Raw genomic sequence first — 16,444 nt, 5'->3', positions numbered from 1 at the left:
GACGTGGTCAAAGTGTTGGACCACATCATGAAGTGAGAACGTGTGAACGTGTATTTAGCTTACATTCTCCCACTTGGTCCACACCTTTAACCTAATGTCCTAATTCAGTCCATCAATTGTCCCATTAAGTAACAAATACATGAATCATGGCGATAAGTCCTCTATTTAACGAGTGTTACCTTCCATGTATTACAGTGTACTCATTTCTTAACATTATACTTTATGTGGCAATATTACTTAATGAATAAACCCTATGTTCATTCTTGGTCCAATGAAGTTGAATTTTCTCAAAATTAAATAAAAAATGCGCATCAATATGAGAAAACATCATAATAAGAGTTTGTACAATAGAAACTACATAAGGGAACTAAGTCCCATGTTCACTACATGATCCTTGAATTTCAATGGTGGCATGCCCTTAGTCAAAGGATCAACGATCATCAATTCAGTGCTAATGTGCTCAATAACCACTTTCTTTTCTTTAACACGTTCTCTTATGGCTAGATACTTAATGTCGATGTGTTTGCTTCGACTTCCACTTTTATTGTTCTTCGTCATAAAGACTGCAGCTGAATTGTCGCAATATATACTCAATGGCCTAGATATTGAATCCATAACTCTAAGCTCGGAAATGAAACTCTTAAGCCATACACCATGTGAAGTAGCCTCAAAACAAGATATGAACTCAGCTTCCATAGTAGAAGTAGCAGTCATGGTCTACTTAACTCTCCTCCAAGATATAGCTCCACCGCCCAATATAAAAATGTATCCAGATGTTGATTTACATGAATCAACACAGCCAGCAAAGTCTGAATCTGAGTAGCCAACTACCTCTAAATTGCTTGTTCGTCTGTACATAAGATTGTAATCTTTGGTTCCTTGAAGATATCTCATCACTTTCTTTGCAGCTTTCCAGTGGTCTATACCTGGGTTACTCTGATATCGTCCTAACATTCCAACAGCAAATGCAATGTTAGGCCTTGTGCAGACCTGAGCATACATCAAACTTCCGACTACAGAAGCATATGGAATTTTCTTCATTTGTTCCCTCTCAAGATCGTTTTTCAGGCATTGGTTCAGATTGAACCTATCACCCTTCACTATAGGGAAAACACTAGGTGAACAATTCTTCATCCGAAATCTCTCTAAAACTTTATTGATATAGGTTTCTTGAGACAAACCTAAGATACCTTTAAATCTATCTCTATGGATCTTAATGCCAATGACATAAGATGCCTCACCCATATCCTTCATGTCAAAATTTTTAGAGAGGAATTGTTTCACCTCATGAAGTAAACCCTTATCATTGGTTGCAAGTAAGATGTCATCCACGTATAAAACAAGAAAACAAACTTTACTCCCACTGACCTTAAGGTATATGCATTGATCCATAACATTTTCTTCAAAACCAAATGAAGAAATTATGTTATGGAATTTTAAATACCATTGGCGGGATGCTTGTTTTAAACCGTATATGGATTTCTTAAACTTACAAACCAATTGCTCACCATCACTAGAGGGGAATCCTTCAGGTTGTTTCATGTAAACCTCCTTCTCTAGCTCTCCATTAATAAATGTTGTTTTCACATCCATTTGTTGCAATTCCAAATCAAAGTGGGCTACTAATGCCAATATAATGCGTAAAGAATCTTTCTTATATACAGGAGAAAAGGTTTCCGTGTAATCGATTCTTTCTTTATGAGTGAAACCCTTTGCAACAAGTCTGGCCTTGTATCTCTCAATGTTGCCTAATGAGTCTTTCTTTGTCTTAAAAACCCATTTACAACCAATGGTTTTTGCACCATTAGGCAACTCAACAAGGTCCCAAACATCGTTGCACTTCATGGAACTCATCTCATCCTTCATGGCATTGTACCACAATTCTGATTCTTTACAACTCATGGCTTGTGAAAATGATTCGGGATCATTTTCGGTTCCTATATTATAGTCAGATTCTTGTAGATACACTACATAATCACTAGGAATTGCTGACCTCTTAGTTCGAGCAGACCTTCTTAAGGTTGCACCAATATCTTCCGAGGAAGTATGAGGTTCAACTTGTTGTTCAGAAGTGTTAGGCAATTCCTGATCAACTTGGTCTACTGGAATGTTGTCAACAACTTGTGGAACTTCAATGACTGGTTGAACTTCATCGATTGTTCATTCAACACCTGTTTGTACTTGAGGGGTGTTATGAACAATAAACAATCTATCGCTTGAAGTGGAAGGTTGAGACTCTGTATGATCAATATCAGAAACTATGTTTCTAAATTGATCGCTCCCACTGACCAAGTCATATTCAAGAAATTTAGCATTTCTTGATTCCACAATCCTAGTGCTGTGAGATGGACAGTAAATCCTATACCCCTTGGATTTTTCAGCATATCCAATGAAATACCCACTAATAGTCCTTGGGTCCAGTTTCTTCTCTTGTGGATTATAAATTCTCACTTCAGACGAGCATCCCCAAACGCGCATATGTCGCAAACTCGGTTTCCAACCTTTCAATAACTCAAATGGCGTTTTTAGGACAGCCTTGGTTGGAACTCGGTTTAATATATACACAGTTGTCTTAAGTGCTTCAGTCCACAAGAATTTAGGAAGTTTTGAGCTGCTAAGCATACTCCTCACCATGTCCAATAAAGTTCGGTTTCTTCTTTCTGCTACACCATTTTGGTCTGGAGAACCAGGCATGGTGTATTGGGCAACAATCCCATGCTCTTGAAGAAACTTCGCAAATGGCCCAGGTGATTGTCCATCTTCCAAGTATCTATCATAATATTCTCCACCTCTATCTAATCTCACGATCTTAATTTGTTTACCATATTGTTTCTCTACTTCTGCCTTGAAGACTTTAAAGGCATCTAAAGCTTCATTTTTATTATGAAGTATGTAGAGTTACATGTATCGTGAGAAATCATCTATGAAAGAGATGAAGTATTTCTGACCATGAGAGTCCATGTCAAGACTACATATATTAATATGTATGATCTCTAGTATGATAGAACTCCTAGTAGCACCTCTCTTTGACTTGTTGGTCTGCTTTCCCTTAATGCAGTCCACACAAGTCTCAAAGTCAGTAAAATCTAGAGTACTAAGTACCCCATCATTCACCAATCTTTTGATTCTATCTATGGAGATATGACCTAATCTCCGGTGCCACAATGTAGAGGAATCCTCTTTTACAACACATCTCTTAATGCCAGTTTGGACATGTAATGAATTATGAGCGGTATCATTTTGTAAGAATATACAATAAAGACCATCAGACAAGATACCATTCCCAACACAATCAGATTTATAAATCAAACTAAAAGATGTTTCTGAAAAATGAAAGGAATATCCAAACGGTACAAGTCTAGAAACTGAAATCAAGTTTCGTGAGAAACTTGGTACATAAAGGTCTTTTGCAATTCTAAAACAAAACCACTATTTAAAGTTAAATAACATGTCCCTATTGCTTCCACATGCGAGCCCATCTTGTTTCCGGATAAGATGAATTGCTCACTTGTCACTGGCTTCCTTAGGTTTTGCATACCCTGCAAGGAATTTGAAATGTGGATTGTAGATCCAGAATCAATCCACCATGTGTTGGTGTTTACATTAACCATATTAGATTCATAACAAACAAATAAGGTAGGGTTACCTTTCTTCTCAAGCCAATTCTGAAATTTCAGACATTTCTTCTTCACGTGTCCTTTCTTTTTACAGAAAAAACACTTTTCGTCTTTCTTAATGTCAGATTTAGGAGAAATTTGTTGCTTCCCTTTTTGACTAGCTTGAGATTTTCCTTTCTTTCCTTTCCTTTGCGTCACCAGCATGGCACTTTCTCCTTGTTCCATCATTAACCTTCCTTCCTCTTGAACACACATGATCATCAATTCATTGATAGACCACTTATCCTTATGTGTGTTGTAAGAGATTTTGAAAGGTCCATACTGAAGTGGAAGAGTGTTAAGGATAAAGTGCACCAAGAAGGATTCAGACATTTCTACCTCGAGTTTCTTCAATTGAGCCACAATGTCCCTCATCTCCATGATATGTTCACGCACACCTCTTATAGCGGTGAGCTTCAAGGATGTGAACTTCATAATTAGGGTGCTTGCCAAGGCTTTATCTGAAGTGACGAATTGCTCGTCAATAGCCTTGAGCAATTCGCGGACATTCTCATGTTGCTCGATCAAACCACGTATACCAGCACTAATTTTTGTCTTTATGTACATCACGCTGAACCGATTAGATTTCTCCCAGTGTTCGTACAATAGTATTTCTTCAGGTGTGCTGGTATCAGTGATCTTATGTGGTTCATCTTTCCTTATGGCATAGTCTATGTCCATGCACCCTAATTGAAGAAGAATTATCTCCTTCCATATCTTAAAGTTATCTCCTCTAAGTTCGGGAGCCTCACAACGAATATCAGATATGCTAGGTAAAACTGCACAAAAGGATTACAAGCTTATTAAAAAATTTTGAGGCTTTAATATAAAGTCATGCTTTACCAATGTAGAACATGCTTAAAATTTAATCTAATTTTATTAAAAATTGCCTGTGGGCTAAATCTTTAATTCAATCAAATTAATTATCTTTATGATAGACTTTATCAAACTATTTTATTGAATTATGAAATTTATTATGAATATAGTTTGATATTTTATGTCTATAATCTTTATGATAAACCTATTAAATTAATTCTTCCTAACTCCTGTGGGTAAATTAGGAAAAATTAATTTTAATATTTTATCCTAATTAATTATATAAACATAATGAAAACCCTATGGGGCAAAATCACCATATTTATATAATTAATTACAATTAATGTCCATAATGTGATCCTTATTTACTTAATATATAATTTTTATATAATTAAGGATGCTATGGCTATTCCTTAATTATTTAAAAAATCATATGGTTTCACTAGACATTAAAACTATATGATATAATTTTAATATATCTAACTCCAATTCAGGCAATAATTGCATGCATTAAGAGCTACAACTTTAATTTAGGCTACAAACATATAAAACAATATATAATTATTTATTTTGCATGTATAAAATTTACATGATAATTTAAAAATAATAATAATAATTTAAAGGTTTCAGATTATGAATGAATGCCTAAATCCAAATAAAACACAATCAATTCTATGCCCAATAAAATTAAAATAAAAATTCAAATCGGGCCAAAAAGGGCCTAAACTGGCCCAATTTTAACCATCATTCAATGAACCAAAACTTAAAGCCCATAATTTTGTAAAATGGGCTATTGGCATGCATTGAGCTTAATGAGCCCAATAGCCTCTTATACCAAGGCCCAAATTTCCATTTAATACATGGCCTAACACTTAATAGAACCCATTCTCTCTCTAGGTTCTAATTTACCGCCACCCTTGTGGATTGCTTCATCACCAGCAAGCCATGGAGCCACCTGCATCAGAGGCATAAAGAGCCTCATGAGTGCCTTCCGGCTACCAACATCACCAGCAAGTAAGTCCTCACTGGTGAATTCCAACCGATGCGAATAGCGCCTGAACGGCACTCCCAAAGGGCGCCTCTTGCTGGCGCGAAAAGACGCCTGAAACGGCACTGGTATAACGCCTGAAATGGACTGGTTGCAGCCCCAAAAAATGGACTTTCAATGGTGCTGCATGTGGTGCCTGAACGGGGTTGGTATGGCGCCTGAAAATGGACTGGTTGCAGCACCAAAAAATGGACTTTCAATGGTGCTGCAAGTGGTGCCTGAACGGGGCTGGTATGGCGCCTGAAAATGGACTGGTTGTAGCACCAAAAAATGGACTTTCAATGGTGCTGCAAGTGGTGCCTGAACGGGGCTGGTATGGCACCTGAAAATGGCGCTGGTTGCAGCCCCAAAATGCACTCCCAATGGTGTCTCCAATGGCGCCTTAACAGCACCGCTGAAGCACCCGAAAACGGCGCCTGAATGGCTGCCTGTAATGGCGTTTTCTGAAAGAATTACGCCAACCCTTTGGATCGCCTCAAGCAGCCATTGTTTAAATAATTTAGAGAGATCAAAATAACAAGAATTTTCATTCAGAATTAATACAAAACAGAGGTAAGATTTAACGTGCTCTGATACCAAATGTAAGTTGTTTACATGCTATATATATATATGATTCCAATGGATTTGCAATATGAATCAAAACTGAAAAAGACTAAGAATAGTCTACTTACCTCCAGTCATTGTAGTCGGTTTCAAAAAACTTGATTTCCAAACTCTAATCTATCTTTGTTTAGATGGTGTTTCTGAAGATAATAGCAGACGAGTTCGGGACCATTTTTTCCTTTTAAAATCTTTATATTCGTGGCTTCCATCATACCACGTTGTTCTTGCCACCATGTTGAGCAGTTGCTGGCTCCTTAACCGCAGCGGAAGTGAGATGGTGGAGGACGTGGTCAAAGTGTTGGACCACATCATGAAGTGAGAACGTGTGAACGTGTATTCAACTTACAAAATATCCTTACCTTAATATTTTTATAAATTTTAAAAAATAACTAAGTGCACGTATGAAATTAATATATTTACATCATTTCTCAAGTGCTTTTGAAAAAAAAAATAATGAAAATAGATTTTCTCCCAAATATTTACCAATCTAACCTTTGTAATAACGTAATCATTCACTTAACTTTTTTTGTTTAATATAAAAATTACGGTTATCAACTATGGTTTTAGGTTTAAATTTAAAACTATAGTTACCAATATTGGTTTTACCCTCATTACTATAGTTTTAAAACTAAAATCACATTTAATAATTATAGTTTTAAAACAAATAATAATAATAATAAAGTGAAACTTGATGTTGTATGGACATACTACTTTGACAAATATTTTTAACACAAGTTTAGATTGAGAATTTAGAAAATATATATATATATATATATATTTTGATCGGAAACTTTCATTTTTTACCTTCCATTTTCCTCTTTTACCTTTTTTTCTTTGATTATTATGGCTAAAACAAATGTAGGTTTTTTTTTTTTTTTTTTTTTTTTTAATTAGAGAAGGTAATGATGAAACATTTTTCTTCTAAATTTTTGTCCTTTGTATCAGTGATGAAGGGTTTATATTTTATATTTTATTTTATTTTCATTTGTTTTTTTTTCAGTTATTTAAAAAAAAAACATATTTTGGACCTCTTGAGATTTGTTGTAAATACACTTGACTATTTCATCCATTAGCGCCCTATAAATTTATTATATTTTTTTAATTGATCTTTAATAAATTAAAAAAATAATAATAATAATGGTAAAGCCAACTTTGGAGATTGTCTTTTCAAATTTACTATGGACCCGTGTTTTCCACATGTGTCCCCACTCCAACAGTAAGACTTATTTTTTATTTGTCAAATTTTTTATTTTTTATTTATAAAAAAAAATTGGATTTACCACTTATTTTAATTTATTTTTAAAAAAAAGATAAAATAAGAAAGAAAACTTTATATGATTTTTTATTTGGAAAAGACATATCTGCAAAAACTAAGTTTACCTTCAAGGTCAAGTTACCTATCGAGAAGATATAATGATAAGTCATAACATACCTCTAAACTCATATACCTACAGTGTGAGGAAATTGTGATAATTAATTAATTAATTATGAATATCAAGATTAAGGTCACACAAATAAATATACATAAACATAATGATAAAGTCATATCATAAGAATGTACAAAACAAATGACATGAGAATTAAGCAAATTAATTTATTAAACTAATTTAAAAATTGATATTTCAAAAATTGGTTTTTCTAGAAATTCTGAAGGAGTCCATTAAAAATAATTTCAAATTAATGATTTTAATTTATTTATTTATCAAAAAGGTTTTAATTTATTTTCAAGAAGTGATTTGATTCAATTCTTGTTTTGAGAAAGTTATTTACACTTACTGTTATTAAAAGAATTTAAAAAAAAATTAATTTGACAATAAAAATGATTTTTACCTGCTTTTACTAAAAAAAGAATGGATTTTTACAACTTTATTTAGAAAAGTATTTCAATTTGATTTTAGTTACAAAATAATTAATTTCTTTACAAACTTTATTTACGAAAATGACCCTGATCCTATTCTCATTAAAAAAAATTATTTAAAACCCCAATTAAGAAAAATTACTTTTAATCTCATTCTAATTAAGGAAAGAGGATTTATTTAAAAATCATTTTCTAACAATTTTATTAAAAATTAACCTTGTGGACAATTTTATTTTTAAAAAAATCAATTTTCTTAACAATTTTTATTAAACAAATAAATTGAGGAATGGGCACAACAAAACAAAAATCAGCCCAAAATAAATTTTTAAAAATGTACAAAGTTTTTTAATAAGCCCAAAAGCAATATCAAATTAGTTCAATAAATTTCGTCAATAAAATTGGGCCTAAATTGATAAATAAAGCCCATCAAAAATATCTTACATGTTATAAGCCTTAGTTCAAAATTCTAAATTAAATACAAACATAATCATGAAGCTCAAAATGTAATAAAATAAAATAAATTCAATTAAGTATAAAAATTTAATATCTCATCATCCAAACCTAATTTAATAAATTAAGCCCAATTTAATATATAAATCCTAAATGTAACAAAAATATACCACAATATTATCATATTAAATATCATCCAACAAATTTCACCAATAACAAATGGATCCAAGTTTAATGTTAATTAACAATCCCAAATCTTACTAACAATTATTATTGAAATCAAAGCAAAAAAAAAAAAAAAATACATAAATAAACTTACACATTTTTTGGAGATGAAGGAAGGTTGTTGGATGCTGTATGTTGTGAAAATAAAACAAAATAAAATAAAATAAAAATGAAAAAGCGATGAGACGATAGATGAGATGAGGGGATTGGGAGGTGGTCGTTGGCTGTCGGAGGTGGCGTCGCCCACTGGTCCACGGTGACTGGCGCAATAGGTGGTGTAGTGTAGTGGGTTTGGGTTGAGAGAGAAAAAAAAATGGAGAAAGATGGGGGAGTAGGGGAGATGGTGCCGTGCCGGAGGTGTGGGTAGAGTGATGGGCGAGAGGAAGAAGAGAAAGAGAGGGAAAAAATGAGGGGAAAGAAAGAAAAAAAAAATGAGGGGAAGAAAAAGGAAGAAAAAATGGAGAGAGAAAAAAAGGAAAAGAGATGAGAGGAGACGTGTCTCCTGACGTGAGAGGTAAGGCCCGTAAAAGTGTGGGTACGTGAGGATAAGTGAGAAGAGGGAAGTGAAGGGAAAAAGAAAAAAGAAAAAAAGAAAATAAAAGATAAAATAAAATATGAAATAGAAATAAAATAAAATAATATAAATTAATATTTAAATGTTACAAGTAAATCGAAAATAAAAATCAAGTAATTGGATTGAAATTTAAGGATAAAATTAGGTTCAAAATCTAAAAATAAATTAAAGACAAATTTTAGAATCTACATTTACATTTTAATGTAATGGTACATCTATTTTTCACATTGCAATAATAATAATAATAATAATAATCCATTTTTCTTACAAACACACCAAGTCAAGCAACTCTTTTTCAGTACACGGCTCAAGTCTCTTGTATTGGCATCTACCTGATTCTTTTCAATGCAGAACACCCAGCTCTGAAAAAATGTAGACCATGACAACCACTTCCCTTGCTGCAAGTTTATGTTTCAAGAAAGCAATTCATATTATTTCCATATAAAAAAGACTAAAAGACCTTTGTAATTAAATATTTTTAATATATAAGATAAATATTCTATCATATATTTTTGGGAAACTTAGGATAAGAAGTTGTGGGATGAATATATTTGAAAAAGCCGAACTAATTTTTTTTTTTTTTAAACAAAAAGATTTAAAATTATTTTCTCTTATACAAGAATAATAATATTTGACCTTGTGACCTGAGAATTGAACGGCAATTGAGCTCTCTAGCTACTATTATTACTGCAATTAGTAATGGAATTGACGTCCCAAGAAATCAATCTGCAACTCTTGGACTTGACTAAGAGCATTGAAGATCAATTAGGATACGGACATATTAAAACTGAACAAGGGGGAAATTACAATAAGTATGAATGAGAATTGTGGGAATTGAGAAACAGGAAAAGAGAAAAGAACCTGGTTTTGGAGTGAAGAAGGGCAGTTGTGATGTGGGAATTCCAGCCAAGGCAGGAGAGAACACCACACTCATTTCTTGGTCTGGTTTCTGTGTAGTTCATGTGTCCATTCTTTTCTGTGAAGGAAATCCTATTGGCTGCCGGCCTTCACTACAAAATCGGATCTATATACACCAATTGGAGTTGGAAAAAAAAAAAAATAAACTTTAGATATGAAACCGAAATAATGCTTCTTCTATAATATTTCAATAAAACGCGGAGCATTAATGTCCTACTTATATTCATAGTTATCTCAATTATTCAATTTAATTAGTTTCATATATTTTATAAATATGCCACTATTATGAAAATAATTTAAGTAAATCTAATGTCTAATTTTACGTAAAAGCAAGGACACTATATCAACTAGGTATCTCATCTCAATAAAATTAGTAGTATGAATATCTATTATGTTAGAATGGGCAAATAAAATTTTTAGATTTTTTTAATTATATCTCACTTAATTTTCTTTGATCATTAAATATTTTTAAAATTGACATTTATAGGTGACTACATATATAGTAGAGACAAATCGTAAAATATTATGATAATTTCTTAATATTGCATCACAAGTATGTCATTTGGTGTTTAAGTGTCATCCTAATATTTCACGTTCCCATCAACATTTTTAAGTGTTCTTATACAAAATCAAATTATTTTATTTTATACAAAATTTTAGAGGATGTATAGGAAAAATGGGTAAAATAGTATTTTAAAAATAAATAGAATAACTTCATCATGTAGAGACAATCCTATTGAAATTATTCAATTTGTTTTTTCCCCAATTTTATCATATGCCTTTGATAATAGCTACCAATCACATTCACAACAAATATCACTAATTTGATTGATTAGAATATTAAAATTGAGAAAATGGTATATATGTTAAAATTGATAAAAGAAAAAGAAGGATTCTTCTCCAAAGAAGGATCATTATAAAGATTAACCATTATGAATCATTCAAAGTTTACATATCATTATGTATCAATCAGATATAATTTTCTCATCACATTACACTATTGTCACTTTGAAAAACAAATAGAAAAGCTACATTTGAGTAATTAATAGGAAAGAAGGGATACATATACTATAAAATTCTCATTACTAACATGCATGAAAAAGAAAAATGGAAAATAAACATCTTCACTCCAATTACATATCAACTCACATGCCATTTAAATAACTTCGTCTTTTAGTTGCAAAAGTGATATTGCACTAATGGGTTGTGGGAATGACTTTGTAGAAACAAGTTTCAAAGACACTTCTTGCATGGATGGACGAAAATGTGGATTAGAATGGAGACATTTGAGCGCCAATGACACAATAAGAGCTACATTATTAGCAACTCTTGTACTTTTAGGAGATGAAAGACGTGAATCTAATACATCCTTTAATGTTGTGTTTTGAGTTGATGAAGATGATAATGAGGTGACAAGTTCTCCTGGATGCATTCCCATCATTGTTTCCAATGCAACCATCCCAAAGCTATAAACGTCGCATTTTTCGGTCACAACCATAGTATAAGCAAGCTCTACAAAATAGGGAAAAAAAATGAGTATTTATGTTTTGTATATAGAGAAAACTTATAAAATATTTTGAATTCTCTAAAAAACATTTGAATTTTTTTGAGGGTGTGACAATTGAAAATATTCATAAGCAATTAAAAACTAGTGAAGAATATAGTCTAGTTTACCTGGTGCAATATAACCGTAAGTGCCTACAAGAAGGGTTTGATTGGATGAGTCGGGATCTAACAGTCTTGCAGTGCCAAAATCCGATACGAAAGCTTCAAGCTTAGAATCCAACAAAATATTGTTACTTGATATGTCTCGATGAATGATGGGCAAGTTGTAGTCATGATGCATGTAGGATAAAGCATTGACAATGCCTTTGACCACATTCACCCTCTTAATCCAATCCAATTCCACAACCTCAACTTCATCCCTCAGCATACAATACAAGCTTCCTTTCTCCATATATTTGTAAACTAGAAGTCTAGAAACATGCATCTCTTGTGTAGACAGAAGCCATGAAGTTTTACAATGTTACGGTGTTGTATTCTTGATAACATTTGGACTTCATTTTCAAAGCTTTTCAGGTAACTTGGATTCTCTCTTTCCCATCCATGAAGTTTTTTCAAGGCAACCACCTTTCCAGATGGCAATTGTGCTCTATAAACACTCCCATAGCCTCCAGTGCCTATGCAGTATTTGATGTCAAAATCTTCAGTTGCTTGGATGATGTCTTGATAAGCAATCACACCATCATAGTCCCATATGGAAAATAAATCTCCATTTTTCACCTTTGTTGTCTCGAGTAATTGATTTTTTTTTATCCTTCGTTTATGGAAGAGAAAACCAAGGACTGCAACTGAAAGCAACAAGGTTGTAGATAAAGAAACAACAATGATGAGTGTGATTTTGTGCCTTTTCTTGCATCGTGGCCGACCTTTGATTTCATCATATAGACCTTTGTTGTGGCCAAATGCCTTTACTGGAGCTCTAGACTGACCCTTCAACTGATTGTTTGATAAATCAATTAATGTCCATCTGTAGTTATTAGAAATAGAATAAGGAATGGTGCCAGAGAGGTTATTGTGGGAGAGATTGAAGTATTTTACTTCTTTCAAATTTCCCAACTGTGGAGGTATCTTTCCACTTATTAAGTTATTGCTCATGTCTAGATGACCCAATTTCTTCAAATTTACTATTTCTGCAGGGATGAAACCACTGATTTGATTCTCACTGAGATCTAGATATGATAAATTCAAAAGATATCCAATTTCAGGAGGAATAAAACCACTTATTTGATTACCTCTAAGGGGGTGTTTGGTACACGGGAATAGGGAGTGGGAATAGACATCTCATTCCTTTTCTCCCTTATTCCTATGTTTGGATAAATGTTAAGAAGGCGGAAATGAAATAAAAAATTATTCCGGCAGAAATCAAATCCAACTTATGAGTCGGATTTGCATTCATTAAAAGTAGATGGTATTCTGATTCATTAAACCTATTTGATAATATAAAATAACCTAAATTACTATTTTACCCTCTTATCTTGTTCTTCAAACCCGATGTTTATCTTCTTTGTAAAGGTAGAGATCCATTCATCATCCACTTCTTATCTTCTTTGTAAAGCTAGAGACCCACTCATCATCCAATTCTCTGCAACAAGTGATTCTTCCAAATTGAATCAATTAAACCTTCCACGATATTTAAAAAAAAAAAAAATCAATTTGTAATTTATAGGGTTTTGGATGTTCATTTTGATTGTTGGATCTAGGATTCGTCATTGTTTGCTGCAACTAGGTTCTGAAAACTCCCTTCTACATCTTCGATCAGGTTTACCTTATTTTCTCTTTCTTCTTTTACTTTTTTATGTGTTTCTTCTTCTCTATAAATCGATTAATTTTTTATATTATTAATTTATGTTTGGAATCTTTGATGTTTCTTTATCTTGTATTAATGGAAACTGGAGAGAAAAATTGAAATGGTTGGAAAAAGATTTTTCTATTTCACGTGTTTACAATATTGAAAATTTTTAATGGTTAGGAAAAAAATAAAAATAAAAAAACAAACAAAAACAAAACTTTTGGTTTTTTTCCCCCTTTGTTTATTATTATCGACGTCTTCCTTTCCTAGTTAAAGCTATGGATTCTGCCGTCTCGCAGAAAATCTGCTGCGTTTCCGGCTCATTTTGGAACTTTAGCATGGGCCACAGTGAAGATCTCTTCATATCATTGCTATTTAACAGTAAACAAACCACTAAGCACCGAGAAACCAACATTGATTAATTTTTTTATTCCAGCTGCTATTGATGTATATCGGCCCAACTTTAAGTTTGATGTAGACAGCCCAAGGAGGTTTGCATGATGCAAATCTCCCGACCTAAGCCACATCACATCACAACACCAATGCCAATAAAACATGATTTTCATACCTTTCCAGATCCAATAAATTAGATAACCAGAATGACCGACTAATGGCACATAAAAAGATTCAAGCAACAGTGTAATAAAATATTTAGGTGGGGTTAAATTAAAATCTGCAACTTCAAGAAAAAGTCAAGATGAGCTCTGTACCATTGTCACTATTGATCTTCCCAGGCATTCTGTTGTGGACATCTGATTAAGGCAAATTATGGACATTATTTAAACAACCAATAAATTTAATGATTAAAAAACCCATGATTGTGAGGTCAAACATAGAATATTTAATCTTTTTAATATTTATTAGTAGATATGGTACTTATATTGAGAACTAGAATGAAGTTTGTGTTTTTTTATTTCCTTTTTTGCAAATAAGAAATAAGTATTTGGTAGCTTTGACAATTTATATGTTCTTATATTTTTTCTCTTTTTTTTTCTTAGTAAAATATAATTCTATAGCTTTTTTTGCATGACAAATTATTTAAAATTTTGATAAAAAAAAACGAATATTTAAAATTTTTTAAGGTTATGGATTTTATTGGATATGATACTTGTTGAAAATTAGAATAAATTAGAATTCTTTTATTTCCTCTTTTGAAAATAGGAAAAACATTTGCTAGCTTTGAGAATTTAAATATTATAATAAATAATTTTTTTTTGAAAAATATAATTTTATAACTACGCATGACAAATTATTCAAATTTTTAATAAAAATAATAATTGAATATTTGTGCATTAAGGTTATACGATTTTTTATTTATTGAGTATATATATATATATTTTAGTCTTATTATTTAATAACAAAAAACCTCTCAAATTTTATTTTTTTAAAATCAAAGTAAAAATAAAAAAATATTTTAAATTATATGTAAGGATATTATTGTAAATTTATTTCTTTTTCATTTCCATTCCTATTATTATCAAACATTGGAATGGAAACAAATAATCATTTCAATTTTGTATTCCTAAGTTCATCCAAATGCTAGAAATGGAATCATCAAATTCATTCCCTATTCCGACATACCAAACACCCCCTAAGAGTAAGAGAAGTCAAATTGGTAAGATTACCAAAAGATGAAGGGATGACACCAATAAGGATGTTATAACTCAGATTCAAAATATTCAAATTCTTCAATTTCCCAATTTCAAGAGGAATTGGACCATGTAGTCTGTTATAAGAAAGATAAAGCACCTCCAAATTCTTCAATTTCCCAATTTGAGGAGGAATTGGACCATGTAGTCCGTTAGAAGAAAGATAGAGCAACCTCAGATTCTTCAATTTCCCAATTTGAGGAGGAATTGGACCATGTAGTCCGTTAGAAGAAAGATAGAGCAACCTCATATTCTTCATTTTCCCAATTTGAGGAGGGATAAAACCACTTACTTGATTACCATCAAGATAAAGAAAAGTCAAATTGGTAAGATTACCAAAAGATGAAGGGATGATACCAGTAAGATTGTTATTGCCCAAATCCAAAAAAGTCAGATTCTTTATTTTCCCAATTTCAGGAAGAATCAAACCATGTAGTCGATTAGAATAAAGGACGAGGGACTCCAACTGAGTGAGGTTAGCCAAGGAAAGAGGTAGCTCACCTGTAAGATTGTTTGAAGAGAGATGTAGGGAGGTGAGTTGAGTAAGAGTACCTATTTGGTGAGGGATTCTACCATTGAGTCTCCAGTCAGAAAGGAAGAGCTCAACCAGGCTGGGAAATGAAGAGAACTTCAATTTGCTAAGCTCACCCAATTTTTTTCCTAGATAGGAAAGCTCTATGAGAGTGACGCTTCCAGCCTTATTGCAACGTACACCATCCCAGGTGCAATGAGCAGAAGTAGAATTCCACCAACCGGTGCTGCGCAGAGCCTCTCCCTCATCAGTTGATGATGATGGTGATGATATTGCATTGGCAAGGGAGGAGAATGACATTATCATCATGGTACTGGTAATGGTAACTAGCACCACTGCTCTAGAAATTCTAATGGAGGACACCATCTTTAATTCACTGCAATTAATTAAACCTTACCTCACACTTTTATAATGCAAATATAAATATAAATATTAGTTGGTGCCTAAGACTAAGAAAGACTCTTCCCGGAAGCACACCCCAAGTCAAGTCAGTCCACTGCTCAACTCAAGTCTTTAATATTAATATTAATGTCCTCGTGGTCCATGAATTAATTTCTTGTGTACAATTAAGTGTGGACTGCATGCAATAAAAGTAAATGTGAACACAAATGCTCATCACCCAGCTGCCTCTCTTCTAACGTAACAAAGAAGGCAGTAGACAATGACAGCAAATTCCCTTTGTTGCATGCAAGTTTATACATTTAAAACCTCTTTTTCTTTCCTATCTAAATCCTTTATAATTTAAATATATATATTTTTAGTT

General features: G+C 32.5%; 1 protein-coding gene and 1 pseudogene across 1 annotated transcript; both read right to left on the bottom strand.

Moving 5' to 3' along the window:
• Positions 1-11,181: 11,181 nt before the first annotated feature.
• Positions 11,182-13,507, bottom strand: LOC100256076 (probable leucine-rich repeat receptor-like protein kinase At1g35710; annotated as a pseudogene).
• Positions 13,508-15,035: 1,528 nt separating this feature from the next.
• Positions 15,036-16,128, bottom strand: LOC132252553 (probable leucine-rich repeat receptor-like protein kinase At1g35710). The gene has a single exon (XM_059742832.1). The coding sequence runs from the start codon at positions 16,045-16,047 to the stop codon at positions 15,061-15,063; it is 987 nt and encodes a 328-aa protein (XP_059598815.1). The 5' UTR covers positions 16,048-16,128; the 3' UTR covers positions 15,036-15,060.
• Positions 16,129-16,444: the final 316 nt, after the last annotated feature.

Source organism: Vitis vinifera, chromosome 14 (assembly GCF_030704535.1).
Source record: "Vitis vinifera cultivar Pinot Noir 40024 chromosome 14, ASM3070453v1".
Taxonomy (NCBI): Eukaryota; Viridiplantae; Streptophyta; class Magnoliopsida; order Vitales; family Vitaceae; genus Vitis; species Vitis vinifera.
This window is presented reverse-complemented; position numbering and strand designations above follow the sequence as displayed.